General features: G+C 43.5%; 1 protein-coding gene and 1 long non-coding RNA gene across 16 annotated transcripts in view; one reads left to right on the forward strand and one right to left on the reverse strand.

Annotated features, from left to right (window-relative positions):
- The window catches only part of LOC135240385 (uncharacterized), a 36288-nt gene that overhangs the window by 4323 nt on the left and 9249 nt on the right, over positions 1 to 22716 (reverse strand). The window contains exon 3 of one of the 2 annotated variants that reach the window (XR_010325666.1): positions 6217 to 6331. The exons of the other annotated variant lie outside the window; for it this stretch is intronic. This is a non-coding gene — a long non-coding RNA (uncharacterized LOC135240385). Of the gene's footprint in view, positions 1 to 6216; positions 6332 to 22716 lie in introns of those variants that run through there. 2 annotated transcript variants of the gene reach the window in all.
- On the forward strand, positions 1988 to 22538 carry scel (sciellin). Of its 14 annotated transcripts, none has more exons than XM_064309770.1 (30): positions 1988 to 2129; positions 4111 to 4174; positions 5876 to 5987; positions 6445 to 6507; positions 6932 to 7018; positions 7417 to 7443; positions 8369 to 8410; positions 8739 to 8807; positions 9137 to 9202; positions 10183 to 10251; positions 10409 to 10483; positions 11125 to 11175; positions 11383 to 11457; positions 11791 to 11859; positions 12529 to 12588; positions 12804 to 12878; positions 13222 to 13290; positions 15527 to 15586; positions 15802 to 15876; positions 16220 to 16288; positions 16924 to 16983; positions 17199 to 17273; positions 17419 to 17460; positions 17983 to 18063; positions 18256 to 18312; positions 18971 to 19033; positions 19834 to 19902; positions 20436 to 20544; positions 21549 to 21651; positions 22459 to 22538. In XM_064309770.1, the coding sequence occupies exons 2-30, from the start codon at positions 4135 to 4137 to the stop codon at positions 22473 to 22475; spliced, it is 1929 nt and encodes a 642-aa protein (XP_064165840.1). In that variant the 5' UTR covers positions 1988 to 2129; positions 4111 to 4134; the 3' UTR covers positions 22476 to 22538. The 14 variants fall into 14 exon arrangements, with proteins under 14 accessions (XP_064165840.1, XP_064165844.1, XP_064165846.1 ...); XM_064309774.1 differs by having other exon boundaries at positions 16265 to 16288; XM_064309776.1 differs by having other exon boundaries at positions 16268 to 16288.

Raw genomic sequence — 22716 nt, forward strand, 5'->3', positions numbered from 1 at the left:
CTAATATCGGATAAAGCAAACGCAGCAGACTATCGCATCGGCTATCCCTCAGCGTCCGTGCAGTCAGTTGGCAGAGCATATGTTTATCTTTTCCTTCCATCGGGTGTCGTGGTTAAACCTCAGAAGGGCACAAATCCTCACGCTTTGCTCGAACACCACACCCCGCGTAAGTATTTTTGGCCGCATTCTTTCTCCGTCACCAAAGACACTCCTAGTTACCAAATTCATACGGCCTGACAATAGTCACAGTTCAAGTTTTATTTGTCACCGGCATATTTTACCTGGCCACATATAACCCTACCTACTATAACACTCTCGGTTCATACCAAAGGACCTTCAAGGACAGGGGCTTCACACCGGGCTGAAATCATTACACGCAGCTCTGCACGGCTCTGTTCTATAATAATAATAATAATAATAATAATAATAATAAAGATATTATATTATTATAAAGATTGTATTTTAATAAAGATAAAATACAAATAAGACTAATAAAAAGAAAATAAAAAAATCAAATATTTAAATAAATAGTTAAATGCAATACATCACTTATCCCACATCTCCCCCTGACATCGCGAACGATTGGTTCAGTCCATAGCTGGATCGTACCAAAGACTTGGGAATCCAGTGTGAGTCTGCTTGGCACTCACCATTAGAAGAGGTGGAGGGGGGGGGAATGGCTCTGTGACAGACAGGTATCCAGGGCCTGCATCACCCAACAGACCATAATAACCTATTACCCCCCCAGCCACAGCCACAGGCCCTGGACTTAGAGTACATTCACTGAGTGATGCTATAGGAATGCTCAGCAGTGTATCAAATTGGTTTAATCTCTCGACATTTACACAGCAGATATTTATTGTTAAAATTAATGATGAATTTGAGTCACGTCAGCTCTAGATATAGCCCCCCAACAGAAGAATATCTAATAAGATCTAACGTTGAAATAGTTCTTACCGTACAAAATTTGGGATTTGTATAGTGGTTCTTCTGCTTACATCAAATGAATTAAAGTAATAACAGAATTTAAATGCAACAAAACTGCCCACAAAACTGCATTTGTCATTTCTGTCATGAACACTGCATGCTGTATGTTTATGCGTATATTTGTGCATATCAGTAAACGTGTGTATGTATATACATGTGTACTTCTGCCCTTACAGTCGTAGCCAAAACTATTAGGAATAATATTATAGTAATAGTATAAAAAATACTTCCTCTGAAATTAAAAATATGCTTCAAGAAGATGCCAGAAAATCTCAGACAGGATCATAGCTATCATTTATTGTGAAATAAATCCAGTCAGTGTTTTCATCGGTGAAAAACATCCTGTAACTGACCTCTTTAAAAGGCTCAGGTATCCCAGGCTGACCTGTGCAGGTATCCCAGGCTGACCTGTGCAGGTATCCCAGGCTGACCTGTGCAGGTATCCCAGGTTGACCTGTGCAGGTATCCCAGGTTGACCTGTGCAGGTATCCCAGGCTGACCTGCGCAGGTATCCCAGGCTGACCTGTGCAGGTTTGGCCGATCACTGCAGTGCTAAGGCTGATTCCTGAACAGCACACATCCAAACGCAGAGCAGATCCTCTGACGTAGTGATACTCTGACACTTCATTCACACATTCTCATTGTTCATTGTCCAACTCCGCAATGGGAGTAAAATCCTACATCTGACCTCATATGTATAAGAAAATCTGTCCACAGCAAATCTACCAGGCTGAAAACGTCACAGTTTATGGCCCAGAACCCTGCGCTGTGCTCAGTAGGGAAGTGTGCTGGCGTACAGCCCTGCGCAGTTAAATATAATGCAAGGGGAGACGAACGCGGCAGACCCATTTCACAGTTCTGACGGGATTTCCCCCCGAGCTCTAGTGGGTTTTCAGCTCATTTAGGGAGACCCCCCACCCCGCCCCCACAGAGCCGCCCCATTAGCCCCGGCTCCGTGACGACGGCGGATTGCAGAAACCGACCGTACCGGTTCTCAGCGCCAGTGACCGTAGCGGCTGAGGACACACCCCTGCGAAAGCGTCGCGCTCCCCTCCCGGGGACATAAACACAGCGGGAGAGAGAAAGTGCGAGATCTCATCGTCAGCGCACCAGCTGAGCAGCACGCAGGTACTCTCCCACAGGTAAGCTCACCTGCTCCACTGGCACTCCCTTCACACACAGAGAGAGAGAGAGAGTTTTTACGCCTTGAAACCAACAGAATGCTTCAGTTCAGTCGTGGCATCTTTTATTTTGATATAAAAAATTAACAACTAAATTTAACTTAATCTTATTTTGTAGTGTTCAGATGTGGTCATACATGTTGGCATATGTAGAAGGATAAAACAGATAGACTATGGCTTGTCTCTCAGGTTCACAGGACCAGTACGAAGCCATTTATTATCATAATTTTCATTTATTATCATAATATTCAAGTATTAAAAGTTTCTTCCCCCTGATATTTTGTTTTGACGAATAAGGACGATATGTGGTTCAGGTTCTGTTATTGTTTTATTGCAGCATATTGTCTTATATTTTGGTTGATATTTAAACACTCTGATCAGAGTAAATACACTAATATCACTGTTATTTAAGGCAGGATGAAATGCAGCCATGAGTCCTGCTGTTATTTCTCATAACTACGAGAGAAACGTTTAACAGCTACAGAAATGTCTGTCACACCTGTCAATTTTCTTTTACAATCGATCATTTCTTGTTACTGAGTATTCACACCTCCTGGTTTATATTCCTTGTGGGAACACTTATTGCATAAAATTGCTTCTGTATCAGCTGAATGTCTCCCAGAAAATCTCCCAGACCAAATGGGCTGGATGTGTATATTCAGCATTACACCACTGAATACATGAGAAAATCTGGAGAGCAGACTTGTCTGAACTCATAAGAAATCATGCCCAACCTGTTTAACAAAAGACATGTCACAGCCAAAAACTTGCTGCTAACCAACATTAAACTGCCAGATCACGAGCAGGGCAGTAATGATCATTGAGGAACAGCCCATGTCTGTAAATCAGGTTTACAGTGCATTACTACACTCCACTTCAGTCTTAGAATATAGTCAAGCATCCGTAGCCCGAGTAGAGTGGTGATGAGGACGGTGTCACCTCATTCCATTCAGACCGAAGGTGTACATGGCACCTGGTGCCTTCTGATTGGTCCAAGACCATTTTCCTCGTGTTTAGATTACTACACACAACCGATATTTCATAACATGCTTACTTTCCAGGGCAGCAGACGTGCTGAACGGTCGGCTCTTCCTTATAATGTGTGGTAACACATAGCCCGCCGTGACCTTTAAAAATGGGCCAATATTGGTTTTGTGGACAAAAGATACAGCAACACAAAAATGCAATCTCAATTTCCACAAAAATCCTAAAGCTGTTTTTCTCTAAGAACTTACTATAACAACAGAATAGATGTATTCTTTTGTTTTAAAAAATTGCTTGGGTTTTAAGGGTTCTTTGGACAGAGTCTTACTATTTGCTATTGATCAGCTAAAATGTTTGGTGTACTTCATTTGACATAGTATAGTAGTTAACTAATGGATTCGTATTCCCCCCAATTCCATAAATATTTGAGGCAGGTCTTCTAGAAAAAGATGCTGCTCTCATCAGTATGTGTCTGTGTGGGTTGGGTCAGTCAGGATGAGGATGTGTGTGTGTGTGTGTGTGTGCAATGGGTGCACTCAGATCAGAGATCACAGACAGACACTAGAATAGTGTGGGGTGTGGATAAGCAGGTGTGGGTTAGCAGGTGAGGGAGCAGGCTGTGTTTATGAAAGGCGTGTCTGCAGGAATATGTGGACGGGCAGCTTTGTGGGGCAGCTGGTGAATCAGAGGGTGAAGAATGCTGCCAGTGCCACAATTATGCTCATTATGCTCTTTCTGAGGTATTACGCAGGCTGAACCAACTGGAATGTGATACAAATACTTCTACAGCTAGCCCAATAGCCAGCGCTAAACTGGGACGTTGGCTCAGCAGTGACGCTAACTGTGATGTCTGTTTTTCTGGACTGTACCGCCATCTAGTGGGGTACCAATGAATATCAAGCAGTGCTTCTTAAGAACACACTAACCCAAGCAGATTTCTGTCTTTCCCTTCCAACAGACCAGACCAACTCAAGCATCCATCATGTCTTATGCTTATCCCAAGTCATTCGTTCCCAAAACTGGTAAGAAAATTTGACTGAATAGCACAAAACCTCTTCATCCAAAAAACAAAACAAAAACTAACTTGCACAAGAAATTCAGATTATTTTTGTAAATAAAATCCTGGTTAATGCAGTGCTATCCACAGTCAGACAGAATCAGGTGACAAAATCACTGTGGTACATCAGGGGTTAAAATCACCTGTGGCTCTACACACTGCCCTACAATCAACTATACAGTGTGCGTATTAGTCGGTCTGAAACTGACTAATAGAACCATATTCTATAGTCCTGTCATAAAAAACGACAAGCAGATATATTTACACAGAGGCTAGTTTGTGGTTTTTGGATGATCGTTGGAAGTGATAATTAAACAGATCATCGCTGAAAGCCGGTGGTCAGAATCACAAATGATGAGGAGAAAGGAAAGAGGAAGGAAGATGAAGGTCTTATTTCCGTGTATAAAACAAGAAATAATGTCTGTAGCACAGTAAGAAGCACGCCAGGGTTTTACAAACGCAGAAATCTGCCTGTGAAGGCCCATGTACACACCGATCCTTCACAAGCTTGTTCACGGGTGCTGTTCTTGGCTTGGACCTATTTTATAATGATACATTAACGGACAGTGAGTCTCAGTGGCGTAATCTGCCCTGACTCTATATCACACAGTTTATCAGACGCTCTTCCCTGGGGGCGTTCACACAGAGGACAGATTTTCACATTCAGTCAGTTTACACAGCACCCATTTAAAAGCAAGCACCTCGCACGAGGACCACACTGCGGCAACCCAAACCTCGGTGTCACAGACTTCGTTCCCCCGCCACTGCGCCCCTGTGCCACCTTCACCAGACTGGCCCAGCAGAGCGGGCATTATGGGAGACCACATCACGCACAGACGGGCGACACCTAACGCTGCAGATCTGAGCAGAGCAGAGCAGAGCAGAGCAGAGCAGCGAGCGAGGAGAGACAGAGCAGAGCAGCAGCAGAGCAGAGCGAGCAGATCTGAGCGAGGCAGAGCAGAGCAGAGCATCGAGCAGAGCAGCAGAGCAATCAGCATCGAGCAGAGCAGAGCAGATCTGAGCAGAGCAGAGCAGAGCAGAGCAGAGCAGAGCAGAGCAGAGCAGAGCAGAGCAGAGCAGAGCAGAGCAGAGCAGAGCAGAGCAGAGCAGATCTGAGCAGAGCAGAGCAGAGCTGAGCAGAGCAGAGCAGAGCAGAGCAGAGCAGAGCAGATCTGAGCAGAGCAGAGCAGAGCAGAGCAGAGCAGATCTGAGCAGAGCAGAGCAGAGCAGAGCAGAGCAGAGCAGAGCAGAGCAGATCTGAGCAGAGCAGAGCAGAGCAGAGCAGAGCAGAGCAGAGCTCCAGAGAACAGAACCACGCCCAGAAAAAGAGCCTAATCTCGCTTGACGAGAGTTTAATTATAAAGGGAAGTGGTTGCGAAACCAGTTTAGTAAGAACAGCACCACAGAAAGAAGAAAAGGCATCTGAATATTAAATCAAACACCTAAATTACTGTGTGTGTGTGTGTTCAGGTTCAGGTATGTGTGTGTGTCCTCGTGCTGGTTTACACGTGTGTGTGTGTGTATGTGTGTGCTGGTTCAGGCGTGTGTGTGTGTGTGTGCGTGTGTGCTGGTTAAGGCGTGTGTGTGTGTGTGCGTGTGTGTGCTGGTTCAGGCGTGTGTGTGTGTGCGTGCTGATTTACACACGTGAGTGTGCTATTTTGGGCAGATGTGAAGACTGGCAGCCCAAGCAAGGCCATCGAGGACAGCAAGAAGAAAACCAACCTGCTGAAGGACAACAGCTGGATCAAGAAGAACGTGGAGGAAGACGAGCCAGTGGAGTGAGTGACAGCACACGCTCGGTCCTCCTGGCCTGTAGGGGGCGCACTGGGGACAGGGTGGGGGTGGTCTGTTTCCAGTGTCTTGTGTGCTGTGCTGTGTATTGTGTTAAAACTTAAAATGAAACACAGTTTTTCCGCAAATATGCTCACAATTGACCTTAATACATACAATAATATCCCTGTTTTCCTTAACATTTTTAATAATGTCATATCCTTAAATGTAAATGTCCTGCTTAATGGTCACTTTGCTGTACAGTACAGCTAGAAAAGTGAAGACATGATTCTCATTTATACAGTGATGCAATAATAAAAGACACAAGTGTTTTTTACAGCTCAAAAGACAACTGGAATAACAAGGAAAACAGGGAAAAAAGAGAAGAAAAATCAGCTAATTAAATGAGAAATTCCAGAATGCAGTAATAATATTTTAACCCTTTGTGCATGTTCCCCTTTCTAGCGATGACCCCAACTTCGGCAAAGTAGTTCTGAGCCGCCTGAAATCAAACGAATATCCTGACGAGTCAGTACCATCTTCTGTGTGTCTCATTTAACCCATTTCTAATAACACCCCATTATTCTAATACAAGAAAAAGGGTTTGATTTATCATTCTTTCTATCCAGTCTTCTCTATATCGATGATGGGTCAACTCTAAGCAGATCCTGAGTTTCATTTTGTATTCAGATTGTGTATTGTTTTGATATTAGTTTTAAAATGTAGGATTATGTTTGGGTTTGATGTTAGTTTTAAAATGTAGGATTATGTTTGGTTTTGATATTAGTTTTAAAATGTAGGATTATGTTTGGTTTTGATGTTAGTTTTAAAATGTAAGATTATGTTCAGTGTCGAAGGTGCTGGTTGCAGAGGTTCAAATCTCAGCACTAGCTGTGTTCAGAGGAATATCGATTTGAGAATTGATTTTGATTTTATGTTTCTTCTCTCTTAGAAAGTCTTCAGATAATGACACCTCCAACACTGGCAGCTCAGGAACCCCTAAAAGCTCAAGCACCTCTGTGCAGTCTATCACCAAAAAGTAAAGCGCCTGTAAAACATTATCTCCCATATTTTAATCATTTCCTTTCTTGACAGCAACACGGAGAACCTAATCAGACCCTCACTGGTCCATAACTTCAGTGGCTATGCTATGCCAGATCCCACAGGACTGCAAAATCAAACTAGCAAAAGACTCAATGCACAGGACACATAATATCTTGCATTGGACAATAAGCTTGCTGGCCATTCCCTAAGTAAGCTTAAAGATCAGAGCCATTACTTGAAACGGATTTGAAAGACGCAGAAAATGAATTCAGACTTCTCTACGATAGGTTATAACGGTGAAACATAACAAAACAAACATGAAAAAATATAAGTAACAATCAAGAGTAAAAAAACGCCTTGTATCACAACACATTATTATCATTCTCTTGTCAGATTCAGTGGAACTCAAGAGGTCAAGAGGTCAGTTGGTTTTTTTTCCCCCCAACAGTCTCTGTTTTACAGTGTTTAACGTGTTTGTCATTTTAAACATGTGGTCTGCTTCACCCTTGAAAGTGCTTTTTGTTTGCTATTCTTTTTCAGGCTTGCAATCAAACCCTTATAATTGGCCACAGGATAATTGCATGTTTCTCTTAATTGCATAGCATGCAGAAACGGAGAAAAAGCACTGTTTTTGTGCACAATGCAGCTCGATCCCCTCTCAGTTAAGCACTGTGTTACCAATCATGAGTGCCTACTGCTGCAGCACATGCGATCAGTCACTGCCTCATGCATGTGCATATTAGCCTGTTGTGACATGCATGCGGATATAAGCCTGTTTTGACATGCATGCGGATATAAGCCTGTTTTTACATGCATGCGGATATTAGCCTGTTTTGACATGCATGCGGATATAAGCCTGTTTTTACATAAATGCGGATATAAGCCTGTTTTTACATGCATGCGGATATAAGCCTGTTTTTACATAAATGCGGATATAAGCCTGTTTTTACATGCATGTGCATATTAGCCTGTTTTTACATAAATGCGGATATTAGCCTGTTTTTACATGCATGGCATATTAGCGTTTTTAATAATGCGATATTAGCCTGTTTACAGCATGCATAAACGATAGTTTTACTATGTACATGCAACTATGTTACCACCATCATTTATCCAGACAATAATAACATACATACACTAGCTCCTGTGCATGTGTTGACAATATACTTAATACTGCAGTTTAGCTCCACTCCTGAATTAGAGTACATCCTACACGACAGATCTGTTTTTTTTTCAAACTGGTTATGAACACAACCATACATCAGGCACCAGCTCACTAATGGCTCTTCAAAAGTCCCGTTTCTGTGACAGACCTCTTACTGACTGACCCTCCTGCTTCCTACAGCTCAGCTCCTCCTAGTTACGACAAGGCAATCGCCAGCAAGAGGTAAGCATACTGACATGTGATACAGGTGTAAATATATCTCAACAGTGTAGAGCTCACTGCACACCTGAATTTGACCTGAATTAGGAGGGGGGATGTTCAAATGATGCCAGAAATGCTCAACAGAGTGAAACACTTTAATGTATCTAAAATCATGTTTACTTGATGTTAGAAAATATTGCTGTTGATTTTTTTTTATTGAAAGACTTCATTGCCTACATTGTCCTACGGAAGCAAATTAAACGCACTTGCAGCAAATGCTGTAAACGTGAATAAGCGAATTACGTGCCCGATGCTAAATGGGTCTCATGACGTATCTTTTTTATTTTAGCGTGAACACTAAAGTCTCCGCTGATGGCAAAACCACGGAAACCACGGAGACCACCATCACCACCAGCAGGTACGGCACCGCACGTGCACCAGGGAAGCATCACATGACCTCTCACACTCTCACCGGCACCCAGAACTCCGGTCCTTAATTACGCTGCTAGCTCCATTTTAGGCCAATGAAAGGAGGGAAAAAAAAGATACTAATTATTGTATCATTATTCATTTTTGTACCACTGTGCTATTTATTTAAGGCAAGATCAAAAATCATGATTTGACCTCTTGCCGTGAATTAAAACCATGACAACTGTTTGGAGGACCTCAGGCTCCAATGGGAGTATTTATTTTTCATAATTTTGGCATGAGCCTGATTAAATTCACGTGTTGCTGCGCTGTCCGTAGGACTGCTGCCACCAAACAGACCTTCTCCGAGCGGGTCTTCTCAGACGTGAAGTCACCCAGCAAACCGTGAGTCTCACACAATAAAAACACACTTCTGCATATGGAGCATCTGACATCATCTTTGAGAGCTTATCTACTGTGCCTGTGACAGGGAAATCTGTTTAGTTTGTACACCACTTGTATACCAGTGCTATGCTCATCATAAACGTACACCTGTTGAAAAATCCCAAAGACTAACTGAAATATACTGGTTGCTCCCTGTTAACACACATTGTTCTGTCTGTTCTGTGTTTTTGTTGCTATGCCACCGCACGTGGAATAGCAACAAAAAACACTCATGCTTTCCTCGTTATAATCAAGTTCCTTTTAATACACTTACAGTCACACAGAAAAAAATGGCTTTCTTTTGACCTCAATCACAGTAACTGTCTCAGCTAGAAAAGGCAAAAGCATTGGTCAGGCGCTCATTGTGTGCCTGGCCCTTTTCCCAGCATGCACAGCAATTAGCTTGTGGCTCTGTCCCCTGCCACCATGTTGATCTGTGTAGAGTTTCCCCTGCGGGTGAGCTCCGCCCACCCCCCCCCGTCCCCCCGTCCCCGCAGACGTCTGAATTTCGTGATTGCGGACAGCAGACATGGGTCAAATACATATTTGTTTTGCATTCAAATACTTTTCTAAGCTTTACTGATCTAGTCCGGTGTATTGGAACCAATGAATTACTCTCAAAAGGTGCAAACCCCGCCTTTTGGTCATATTGGCAGGCTCAATTACACCAGGCAAGATCAATAGAGCACAGAAATTTGAATTCAAAACAGATACGTATTTGACCCGGGTCTGGCGGACAGGTGGAGCATCCCTCGCTCGTCCTGACCTGAGTGCCACACGCCCTGTCGCTGGCGCCGTGCGTTCCGCCATCTCACCTCCAGCCCATGTGCATTGTGGGACGTCAGGGTTACGCCCCCTGCAGCGGAATATGAACCACAGCTGTCCATCACTGTCAACCCTCTCGGGTCACTCATGTGACGGTGATTTTATTTTCTTTAAAGAAAACCCAGCTTCCTTCCGCCCAAACCGCCAAAGCCAAGCACTGACACCGATGCGGCAAGCAGAAAGGGGTAAGGTCACACGTGAGGGTGGAACCTTAATCTTAAATCCCACAACGCTGACGTAAAATTTCTGCCCTATGGACATATTAGGGCGTCACCTTCTAAGTGACCCCCATACTGAAATTTATTTTTATTTATTTATTTATTTATTTTTACCTTGCCAAAGGACTTTGAGTGTTTCCAGCCCTAAGGCATCCGAATCGACAACGGTGACGACCTTCACGGAGACCGTCAAAAAAGAGTGCGTTTCCGTGAGGTCCTGCTGAAAGCTTGCTTTGCCTGCAGCTACTTTTGCAATCAATACCCGTTACTACAATACTTTCATAATGTATATTACAACAAATAAAGGCCTATCTGAGACTACCTTCATTATATTTCATCGCTAACATGCTAACTTATGCTATTTCACTTCTATAACAAAGCCTCCCTTGTTTCTTGATTAATATTCCTCTGGATTCTCTTTCTGATACCCCATGGTAAGGCCAAACAGCACTGTCTACTCCATTTCTCATAGGTTACATTTTACACTGATGTGAAGTATAGAGATAGTAGCACTTTGATACCACATATTGCCCATCTGCACAGTTCATAGTGTATGTGCAACCAGCATGTGCATACTCTGCATGAGCTGCATCCTCTGCATGAGCTGCATCTCCTGCATCCTCTGCATGAGCTGCATCCTCTACATGAGCTGCATCATCTACATGAGCTGCATCCCCTGCATCCTCTACATGAGCTGCATCATCTGCATGAGCTGCATCGTCTGCATGAGCTGCATCCTCTCTCTGCATGACTGCATGCTTTGACACGTGCTTCAATTTTCTATCAGTACCATCAATAATCTGACCTGCGCTAATTGTTTCTCCTAATCTGGGATTACAGCAGGACATACTCTTCATCATCTCCAACTTCCTCCACCACCACCACCACCAGGTTAGTACCATTAGCTACTCTTATATCACATACTGCCCATCTTCACAGCATATACAGCATGAATATCATGATCCAGCACTGATGGTTAAATTGTTTTCCAGTGGAAATAACAGGACTGAATGTTCCTCACATTCACAACCTTTAGAGAAAATGCAGAATATCTGAATTTCACTCCAGTCCTGAAAATGTTTCTCTCCCTTGTTTAAGGACCAGGAGTGCCTCCAGCCCTAAACCATCTGAAACAACCACTATGCCCATCTTCACCGAGCCTGCGAAAGATAAGTGAGTTTGAGTGAAATCCTGTTGAATTCTATCTTCGTCTGCAACAGCTTTTACAATCTACACCCCCTGGGTGCAACTATCTGAATAATTTAATAGTGTATGTTTGAAAAATTATAATAAATAAACAAACTCACTCTAGGGGCATCTCACATTCTAACATGATGAATCTAGCTTCATTTCTCTGAGAAAAAGAACCCGTGTTTCAATAGGTAAAACCAAAAGGCTTCATAATTGCTCTGCCTCAAATGAATCCTTCATATCCAAACAAATGAACTACAGCGATTGGGTTCCATTTGAATTCACCCAAGTTTGTTTATCTCTTTCCAATGCCAGGCCTTTGGATGCCCTTGCTGAGGATCTTATTTCACTGCCATCCAGCAGTGCGTACTCATCCCAAGACAGGTCAGTTTACCTTCCACAACCCTGTGACTGGACCAGAGGGTGCACTCTCAAAAAAAGGGTTTTTTGACTTGCCTCCATAGAGGAACCGTTTTAGTTCTTTATGAGACCCTGTAAGGTAGGTGTGAAAATGGTAAACGCTGATCCCAGTTTTGCCTGACAAAGAACCTTCGATCAAGATAAGGTTCTTTAGGAGTCTTTTGGAGCCCTTTCTTCTGAGAGTGAAGACTTGCCCCTTTAATATGACACACTGATCTGCATGCCACACATTAATGCCACACATTACAGAGCAGTCATACGGTGTGTCCAGTCACAGACACTCCCCACATGGTCTGGAATCGGACCCAGGCCACGGCGGCGCCACACGGCCCAACAGGGTGCTGAATAAATACCTACAGTATACCTTCACCTGGGAACAGAGGATTCCTGTTGGAAAACATCTTCCATGCTTCACTACGTATTATTAAGTCCTCTGGTTGATCAGGCACCTGCATTCTACCTGTGCCAGGTGTGCAGCTAGCATGTGCATCCTCTGCATGAGCTGCGCAGCTCAGCTGGTTGACTGCAGAGTGAATATAAGCTGCAGTTGGCCGAACACGCTTTGACACGTGCTTCAATTTTCTACCAATACCATCAATAATCTGACCTGTGCTAATCGTTTCTCCTGGTCAGGGATTACAGCAGGACATACTCTTCATCATCTCCAAATTCCTCCACCATCACCACCACCAGGTTAGTACCATTACCTACTCTGATATCACATACTGCCCATCTTCACAGCATATACAGCATGAATATCATGATCCAGCACTGAAGGTTAAATTGTTTTCCAGTGGAAATAACAGGACTGAATGTTCCTCACATTCACAACCTTTAGAGAAAATGCAGAATATCTGAATTTCTGTTCACACTCAAAGTCCTCAAAATGTTTCCCTCCCTTGTTTAAGGACCAGCAGTGTCTCCAGCCCTAGACCATCTGAAACAACCACTGTGACATCCTACACCGAGCCTGCGAAAGATAAGTGAGTTTGAGTGAAATCCTGTTGAATTCTATCTTCGTCTGCAACAGCTTTTACAATCTACACCCCCTGGGTGCAACTATCTGAATAATTTAATAGTGTATGTTTGAAAAGTTATAATAAATAAACAAACTCACTCTAGGGGCATCTAACATGTTAACATGACCAAACTTGCTCAATTCCTTGGCGAAAAAGAACCCGTTTCAACCAGCAAAACCAAAAGGCTTCAGTACAGATCGGCCTCAAACGAATCCTTCATATCCGAACAAATGGACTATAGCGACTGGGTTCAAGTTGAAGTGCCATTTGAATTCACCCAAGTTTGTTTATCTCTTTCCAATGCCAGGCCATTGGATGTTCTTTCTGATGATCTCATTTCAAAGCCATCCAGCAGTGCGTACTCATCCCAAGACAGGTCAGTTTACCTTCCACAATCCCGTGACTGAACCAGAGGGTGCACTCTCAAAAAAAGGGTTTTTTGACTTGCCTCCATAGAGGAACCGTTTTAGTTCTTTATAGCCGCGTTTCCACCAAAAGTACCCGGAACTACTTTACCAGGAACTAAAAGGTTCCTTCAGCCCATGGTTGTCTGCATTTCCACCGCGGTCTAAAGTCCCGCGAAGATTAGGCAAATTAGCCCACTGACGTATGAAAAAGGGACGTTGTCGTCGGTCCATCTGTCATATGATTTCTTCTGTAACCCCATACTACCACCGAAGTAGCCTACATTATTTTCTAATAACCGGGACAGCCCGGAGGGGTTTATTCCACTTATATACAACGGGTTACCAACAATGACTATATATGGTTACTTTTGTATTTATTGATTTTTATCGATTTAATCACCTGGAATTGAAATATTCTTCTGCAGCCGTTTGGGCATATTTTACCGTTGTCAAGCAAAACTGTCGTTGGTAGTTGAACTTGGACCGTTGTTATGCAACAAGTAGGATATAACAGGCCAATAGTCAGATTGTAACGGTTTTATATATCCTCTCAAACACATTCATTATGTTTTTATGCGAACATTCGCTTTCATGTCTTGACATCCGAGGCGACAGAATGCATTCACATTTCCAATATAACTGGCAACAACAGCAGAAAACATGCACACGTTGTAAACAATTTGCTGTTTGATTACTTTCTCATCGTCAATTCCATATAGGCTAATCGCAAAATGACAAGAATAGAACGAAAACTCTGACTTGCGTGAAAATTTAAATTAGCAGTGGTACAGCCACCGTTTGCTTTCCTTCGAAGTTACTGCTAGCCGAGCAGCGAAGTGTGCCCTCCAGATGCGAACCATGCACCATAAATTAGTCCATAGTCTTCCTGGTCTTTTCGTGGAATTGAAGAATGGCAGTAAAATGGAGTAAAATTACGGCAGTCTGAAAAAGCTAAAGGGACGATTACTACCTGTTATTTTACCCTGACAAAAAGTGCGGAAGGTGATTTCCAGTTTGCTTTTACTGTATCACCAATGTTAATTACGCAGAACTACCGCATACCTCACATAACTGTATCAAACGTTTTGAGTCAATTACAACGGGCTAACAAAGAAAATCCGGAAGAAAATATTCAGCAACCAAATTAATCCGTTTGAATGTTTTGGTAGCCTACGTAATATGCTGTCCGAGCACGAATGCTTAGCATTTTATAAAACTAATAATATTATAATACTAATTTTATAATACTAAAGCAAGAAAAGAACAGAAGAGCACACGTTATAATTCCAAGACGTTGGCAGGCTATAACCAAAAGTAGGCTACTGCGCCGCATAACATACAAGTTTGATTTGAAGTTATTATGAAAATAAATCAGTTTGCGCCTGCATATTTTTAAACATGGCGCCTGAAAATAAACACAAAAAAATGCTGCGAGTACTCGACCAATCAGAAATGTTCAGCGCTGCAAGCTCCACCCAAAAGGTTCCTGTACTTTCGGAAAGTACTACCCCCCGAGCAGGAACTTTTTCGGGGGTAAAATAAAGCCCCCGGAACTAAATTTAGACCCTAGTTCCTGCGGTGGAAACGCACTGAGTTCCTCAAAAGGTTCCTAGTTCCGGGGTAAAGTTCCTGCGATGGAAACGCGGCTTATGAGACCCTGTAAGGTAGATGTGAAAATGGTAAACGCTGATCCCAATTTTGCCTGACAAAGAACCTTTGATCAAGATAAGGTTCTTTAGGAGTCTTTTGGAGCCCTTTCTTCTGAGAGTGAAGACTTGCCCCTTTAATATGACACACTGATCTGCATGCCACACATTACAGAGCAGTCATACGGTGTGTCCAGTCACAGACACTCCCCACATGGTCTGGAATCGGACCCAGGCCACGGCGGCGCCACACGGCCCAACAGGGTGCTGAATAAATACCTACAGTATACCTTCACCTGGGAACAGAGGATTCCTGTTGGAAAACATCTTCCATGCTTCACTACGTATTATTAAGTCCTCTGGTTGATCAGGCACCTGCATTCTACCTGTGCCAGGTGTGCAGCTAGCATGTGCATCCTCTGCATGAGCTGCGCAGCTCAGCTGGTTGACTGCAGAGTGAATATAAGCTGCAGTTGGCCGAACACGCTTTGACACGTGCTTCAATTTTCTACCAATACCATCAATAATCTGACCTGTGCTAATCGTTTCTCCTGGTCAGGGATTACAGCAGGACATACTCTTCATCATCTCCAAATTCCTCCACCATCACCACCACCAGGTTAGTACCATTAGCTACTCTGATATCACATACTGCCCATCTTCACAGCATATACAGCATGAATATCATGATCCAGCACTGAAGGTTAAATTGTTTTCCAGTGGAAATAACAGGACTGAATGTTCCTCACATTCACAACCTTTAGAGAAAATGCAGAATATCTGAATTTCTGTTCACACTCAAAGTCCTCAAAATGTTTCCCTCCCTTGTTTAAGGACCAGGAGTGTCTCCAGCCCTAGACCATCTGAAACGACCACTGTGACATCCTACACCGATCCTGCGAAAGATAAGTGAGTTTGAGTGAAATCCTGTTGAATTCTATCTTCGTCTGCAACAGCTTTTACAATCTACACCCCCTGGGTGCAACTACCTGAATAATTTCATAGTGTATGTTTGAAAAATTATAATAAATAAACAAACTCACTCTAGGGGCATCTCACATGTTAACATGACCAAACTTGCTTAATTCCTTGACGAAAAAGAACCCGTTTCAACCAGCAAAACCAAAAGGCTTCAGTACAGATCGGCCTCAAACGAATCCTTCATATCCGAACAAATGGACTATAGCGACTGGGTTCAAGTTGAAGTGCCATTTGAATTCACCCAAGTTTGTTTATCTCTTTCCAACGCCGGGCCATTGGATGTTCTTGCTGATGATTTCATTTCAATGCCATCCAGCAGTGCGTACTCATCCCAAGACAGGTCAGTTTACCTTCCACAATCCCGTGACTGAACCAGAGGGTGCACTCTCAAAAAAAGGGTTTTTTGACTTGCCTCCATAGAGGAACCGTTTTAGTTCTTTATGAGACCCTGTAAGGTAGGTGTGAAAATGGTAAAAGCTGATCCCAATTTTGCCTGACAAAGAACCTTCGATCAAGATAAGGTTCTTTAGGAGTCTTTTAGAGCCCTTTCTTCTGAGAGTGAAGACTTGCCCCTTTAATATGACACACTGATCTGCATGCCACACATTAATGTCACACATTACAGAGCAGTCATACGGTGTGTCAAGTCACAGACACTCCCCACATGGTCTGGAATCAGACCGTGAAATAAATAACTACAGTATACCTTCACCTGGGAACAGAGGATTCCTGTTGGAAAACATCTTCCATGCTTCACTACGTATTATTAAGTCCTCTGGTTGATCAGGCACCTGCATTCTACCTGTGCCAGGTGTGCAGCTAGCATGTGTATCCTCTGCATGAGCTGCGCAGCTCAGCTGGTTGACTGCAGAGTGAATATAAGCTGCAGTTGGCCGAACACGCTTTGACACGTGCTTCAATTTTCTACCAATACCATCAATAATCTGACCTGTGCTAATCGTTTCTCCTGGTCAGGGATTACAGCAGGACATACTCTTCATCATCTCCAAATTCCTCCACCATCACCACCACCAGGTTAGTACCATTACCTACTCTGATATCACATACTACCCATCTTCACAGCATATACAGCATGAATATCATGATCCAGCACTGAAGGTTAAATTGTTTTCCAGTGGAAATAACAGGACTGAATGTTCCTCACATTCACAACCTTTAGAGAAAATGCTGAATATCTGAATTTCTGTTCACACTCAAAGTCCTCAAAATGTTTCCCTCCCTTGTTTAAGGACCAGGAGTGTCTCCAGCCCTAGACCATCTGAAACAACCACTGTGACATCCTACACAGAGACTGTGAAGGACAGGTGAGTTTGAATAATGTTGAGATCTTTCTTTGTCTGCAGCAGTTTTTCTAATCTATACCCCCTAGTCACACATGCTTTGACACATGCTTGTCTTCTAACAATATATCATCAATATTCTGACCTGTGCTTATTTTCTCCTGGTCAGGGAATACAGGACATATTCTCCATCTCCGGATTCCATCACCAGGTTGGCACCATCAGATGAACGCCTCATTCAAATGTGCTGAGTGAAAGAGACTGAAGTTCAGTCCAATAACCATCAACCATCACAATCCCACATTCAAACATGACTGGCCGAGTAGCTCACTCAGTAAAAGCACTGCTTGCAGAGCATGAGTGATCGCCACGGTCTCGGATTTAATCTGACCCGTGCCAGTACCATCTGTGGCCAGCAGCCCTGCAGGGGCAGCACACAATTGGCTTTGGTCACCCAAGGGATGCTGGGAGGTATTCAGTCAGCAGGGGTAGCAGTGTTCATTGCTGGAGTGACCTCTGTTGGCTGGCTGAGTGAACAGGCAAGAGCGACCCGCTTTTCAGAGGAAACTTGCCCCTTCCTTCTCAGCCCGCATCATGGCCGTATATGAGCACACAGTTTGCAAATCAGACATTCCAAATGCCAAAAAAAAAAACATTCTGGGTGAATGAGTCAAAGAGATTTAACTTCTGTCCAATAACCATCATGCACTTTAATGTCTTTCATTCAAATCAGGAACATCAGAACCTACAGCAGCAGCGAATATTCCCCATCTGTGAGGACCAGCTCCTACAGCTCCTTAAACTCTGAGCCCAGGTAAAGCTCTCTCATTGCACTTCTTTCATTTGTTGTTGGCTTATTTCCTATACCAAGCATAGTCTACGGACTGCCAGGATTTACAGCCATTCTGCTGAGCCAATCTAATATATCAGCATGCAGGACTGGAATGCAGTGGAAACATTTGGACTAATGCTGATTTTTTTCCCCCTTTCTATGTTCGTATAAAAGCTACACAGATGGGCTGTACAAAAGCAGAAGCTACACCAGCTTGCCCAGGGAGACCAGGTAAATCTCTCTGAGAAATCAGTGTGTTCAGAGCCCAGGGAGACCAGGTAAATCTCTCTGAGAAATCAGTGTGTTCAGCGCCCAGGGAGACCAGGTAAATCTTCTGAGAAATCAGTGTTCAGAGCCCAGGAGACCAGGTAAATCTCTCTGAGAAATCAGTGTGTTCAGTGCCCAGGGACGTAAACTCTGAAATCAGTGTGTCATGCCAGAACCAGTAATCCTCTGAGAAATCAGTGTGTTCAGTGCCCAGGGAGACCAGGTAAATCTCTCTGAGAAATCAGTGTGTTCAGAGCCCAGGGAGACCAGGTAAATCTCTCTGAGAAATCAGTGTGTTCAGTGCCCAGGGAGACCAGGTAAATCTCTCTGAGAAATCAGTGTGTTCAGTGCCCAGGGAGACCAGGTAAATCTCTGAGAAATCACAGTGTGCTCAGTGCCCAGGGGCTCCAGGTAAATCTCTCTGAGAAATCACAGGTGCTCAGTGAATTTCCACCTGTGCCTACATGTTGACTCTGATCATTAGTAGGAGACCAGGGAGACCAGACCAAACTTGAAACTGAGTGCACACGTTGTGGTTCTCCTGCACAAGCATCCGAACATGCTGAGATGTTACTTTCGGAGTGATCATTTATGCTGAAGCCTGCACCTCCTCTTTTCCCAGTTATGAGTACTCCAGTTTGTCCAGCCCATCATCCTACACCAAAACATCCTACCTGGAGAGCAGGTACTGTTCACCATAGCCTGAAATCTAGCTTTCATACAGAAAGATCAGTGGAGCCTCCTGTTTATGTCTGCATAACGCAAAAGGCATTTTAAAGATGGAGATTTTTTAAATGGTAGTGTTGGACAGGTACTTGTTGTATGGGGTTATTATTTAATTCATTCAACCTGCAGTGCTTCAGTATATATCCAGCTGTATAGATGGATGCCATTTAAATGCTGTAATGTAAAAGGTTGTGTAAGTCGCTCTGGATAAGAGCGTCTGCTCAATGCCTGTAATATAATGAAGACAATTATAATTGGGCGTATGAAACCTACAAAATAAAATATATGCTCATATGTGAAAAAGAATCGTTCAATGATAAAGTATAACTGTGGGCAGTGATTTTATTCTCTGAAAGGAAAATTTGGTTATAATGGGAGGGCACAATTAGTACTGGACAGTAAAAGTGAGGGGGAATGTCCACCCAGGGATCATTAGCGATCTCATCAGGTCACATGCCGCTGATTCTGCTGCCAGAACAAGCTGCAGAATAATATAAAGCACTGTAATGGCCACTGGATTCCATTAAGATGGAACGAGTGCTTTCGATTGGTCCATCAGAGTTACAGTACACCCAGCAGGCTCCTAAGGTTCCACATCAAAGTACTGACAAGGCACACTGCCCTAGTCTGTATACATGTGCTGCTACCAGTTAGAGAGACAGGCATATGTCCCTACCATAATTTGGATGATGCCCTTACCTTAGATATACTCCGCACTGTCTTTGCTGTACTGATGATTTTCTCTCTCTTTGTTTGCAGTCCTTCAGGGTCTTACTCTGACCTCGTCTCTATGAAGTCAAGCAGCAGCGTCTACGCCAGCCCTGACAGGTATGGGCCCATTTAACAGCGATGTGACAGAACCAACACTAGAGACATTACCACCTTTCACAGTGATGTGACAGAACTAACACTAGAGACATTACCACCTTTCACAGCGATGTGACAGAACCAACACTAGAGACATTACCACCTTTCACAGCGATGTGACAGAACCAACACTAGAGACATTACCACCTTTCACAGCGATGTGACAGAACCAACACTAGAGACATTACCACCTTTCACAGTGATGTGACAGAACCAACACTAGAGACATTACCACCTTTCACAGCGATGTGACAGAACCAACACTAGAGACATCACCATCAGAATACTGCATGTTACTCATCTGAACATCACATACTAGTGACCTTATCCAGTGAACATGAATACAATACAATATGATACGATGAATATGAGTAAAATATGAATGTCACGTTTTTTAAGTATTAGAAAAAAAAAGAAAAACATTGGGAAAGGATATTAAAAAGCACATCTATCTATTTGTTTTTGATGAACTTCCTTGCGTTTGTTCTCAATAGGGCTATCACTGCGAAGGACATATGCACCTACTGCAATAAACCCATGAGCATCGACCCCAAAATGATCCTGGATGACCTGCAGATACACTGCCATGCCACCTGCTTCAAGGTAACAGACCCGTTGCCTCTACACTGCGCATGCATGGCCCGGGTTTCACCCATCAATGGGGCATCAAACAGAGCTTCACAAATGCAGCCATACTGATGAGAAATTACTGCCTGTCTTTTAAATGTTTTAAGTGCAAACTGTGATATGGAAAGTTTCTGTGTAATGGAAGAACAGTCACACACAGATTTAAATGGTGCTGTACATTTTGGTGCACTATGCAAGTGCCACAGCCTGGTCATTTTTTCCCCAAGTCTTCAATGATGGAATTATAAGAGATTTTGAGGTGTGCTGAATAAAGCTTTGGCGGACTGCAATGCAGAACAAAGACGATGCAAATATTTTTAAATACACTGTGTAGCTTTGTGGCGAACCCTAGAATAAACTGGTCGTCCATGCAAACACAGTAACTGCTGAAATAAAAATGATAACTGCTCTTATTCAAAGGTTGCTTCACAGTTTTATTTAGCCTTTGTTTAAAATTATCTTAATAATATGAGAACTGGTATGGTACCTTATGAAAAACTGTTGAATTGTAACAACCTTATACTCCTCTATGCTAGTGTGCTCTTTAGCATGCCGTGTTGCTAACGCTCCTCTCTGCTAGCGTGCTCTTTAGCATGCCGTGTTGCAAACTCTCCTCTCTGCTAGCATGCTCTTTAGCATGCCGTGTTGCAAACTCTCCTCTCTGCTAGCGTGCTCTTTAGCGTGCCGTGTTGCAAACTCTCCTCTCTGCTAGTGTGCTCTATAGCGTGCTGTGTTGCTAATGCTCCTCTCTGCTAGCGTGCTCTATAGCGTGCTGTGTTGCAAACTCTCCTCTCTGCTAGCGTGCTCTATGGCGTGCTGTGTTGCAAACTCTCCTCTCTGCTAGCGTGCTCTATGGCGTGCTGTGTTGCAAACTCTCCTCTCTGCTAGCGTGCTCTATAGCGTGCTGTGTTTCTAACGCTCCTCTCTGCTAGTGTGTTCTTTAGCATGCTGTTTGGCTAACGCTCTTCCCTCTCTGCTAGTGTGAGGTCTGCAGCACCTCCCTGGGGCACCTGAAGGCGGGGGACACCATGTGGATCTACCGTCGCACCGTGCACTGCGAGAGGTGCTTCGAGACCACCAGAGGTACGACCGCCTCATACCTCACACCTACCCTGCTCACACACCTGCCCTGCTCCTGCCTCACACCTGCCCTGCTCACACACCTGCCCTGCTCCTGCTCACACACCTGCCCTGCTCGCACCTCACACCTGCCCTGCTGACACACCTGTACACACGTCTTCTTCACAGAAACATACAGCATCTGCAAAATGGCCGCCACACTGGCCTCTATTGCTGAATAGGCCACTCTTTACATGGCTCTGGTTCAGTGCCATAAACATGGCACAGACACAAGCAGGCACAAGTGAACAATGGGGTCTTGACACAGGGCTGAATCCTGGATTAAAGAAACTACTGTTAGACCCTTGAGCCAAATCTATATTCTGAAGTGGCTTCAGAAAGAGGAAGCAATACAAATGGATAAGATGCATGTAAATGGATAACATGCATATATAAACTGTGCAAGTCCTAGGCCATTTGCTTCTAAAATGGCCAAGCACTATATAATGCAACTGCTTACAGTATCCAGGATAAGGATTATCTGCATTGTAAACTCCACATAGACAAAAGCTACCAAATACCATGCTCGTCAGTGATTAATGCGTTTTCACTATGGATGCTGGGTCATGAGACTTCTCTCACCATGACGATGGGGTCCATTTTTATTATAATCACTGAATTTTCACTGGACTGTACCCTTCAAATCCCAACACATACTGCACTGAACAAGTTTAACTGATTTCAGACAATCTGCCTGTTCCTGATTATACGGTGGAAGTTCTAATATCCTGTTGTGTGTGTGTGTGTGTGTGTGTGTGTGTGTGTTTACAGATAAGTGGCGTCGCTGATCACTGATGAGCAGACGACTCATAATGAAACTGAAGCTCACCCAAATGTAAAAGAAACAGAAATGTGTATTTATGGTAAGAGGGAACATCTTATAGACACAAAATGCATATGCTACGAGCCGCTAATTAAACAGGTAGAGAATGTATATGAATGACAGCTTTCCACCGTGTGTTTACAGAGTCTATAGGGAGTTGGGGCATGCTTTCCTGTGTTGCTATATAAATAAAATTACTATAATAG

Source organism: Anguilla rostrata, chromosome 15 (assembly GCF_018555375.3).
Source record: "Anguilla rostrata isolate EN2019 chromosome 15, ASM1855537v3, whole genome shotgun sequence".
Taxonomy (NCBI): Eukaryota; Metazoa; Chordata; class Actinopteri; order Anguilliformes; family Anguillidae; genus Anguilla; species Anguilla rostrata.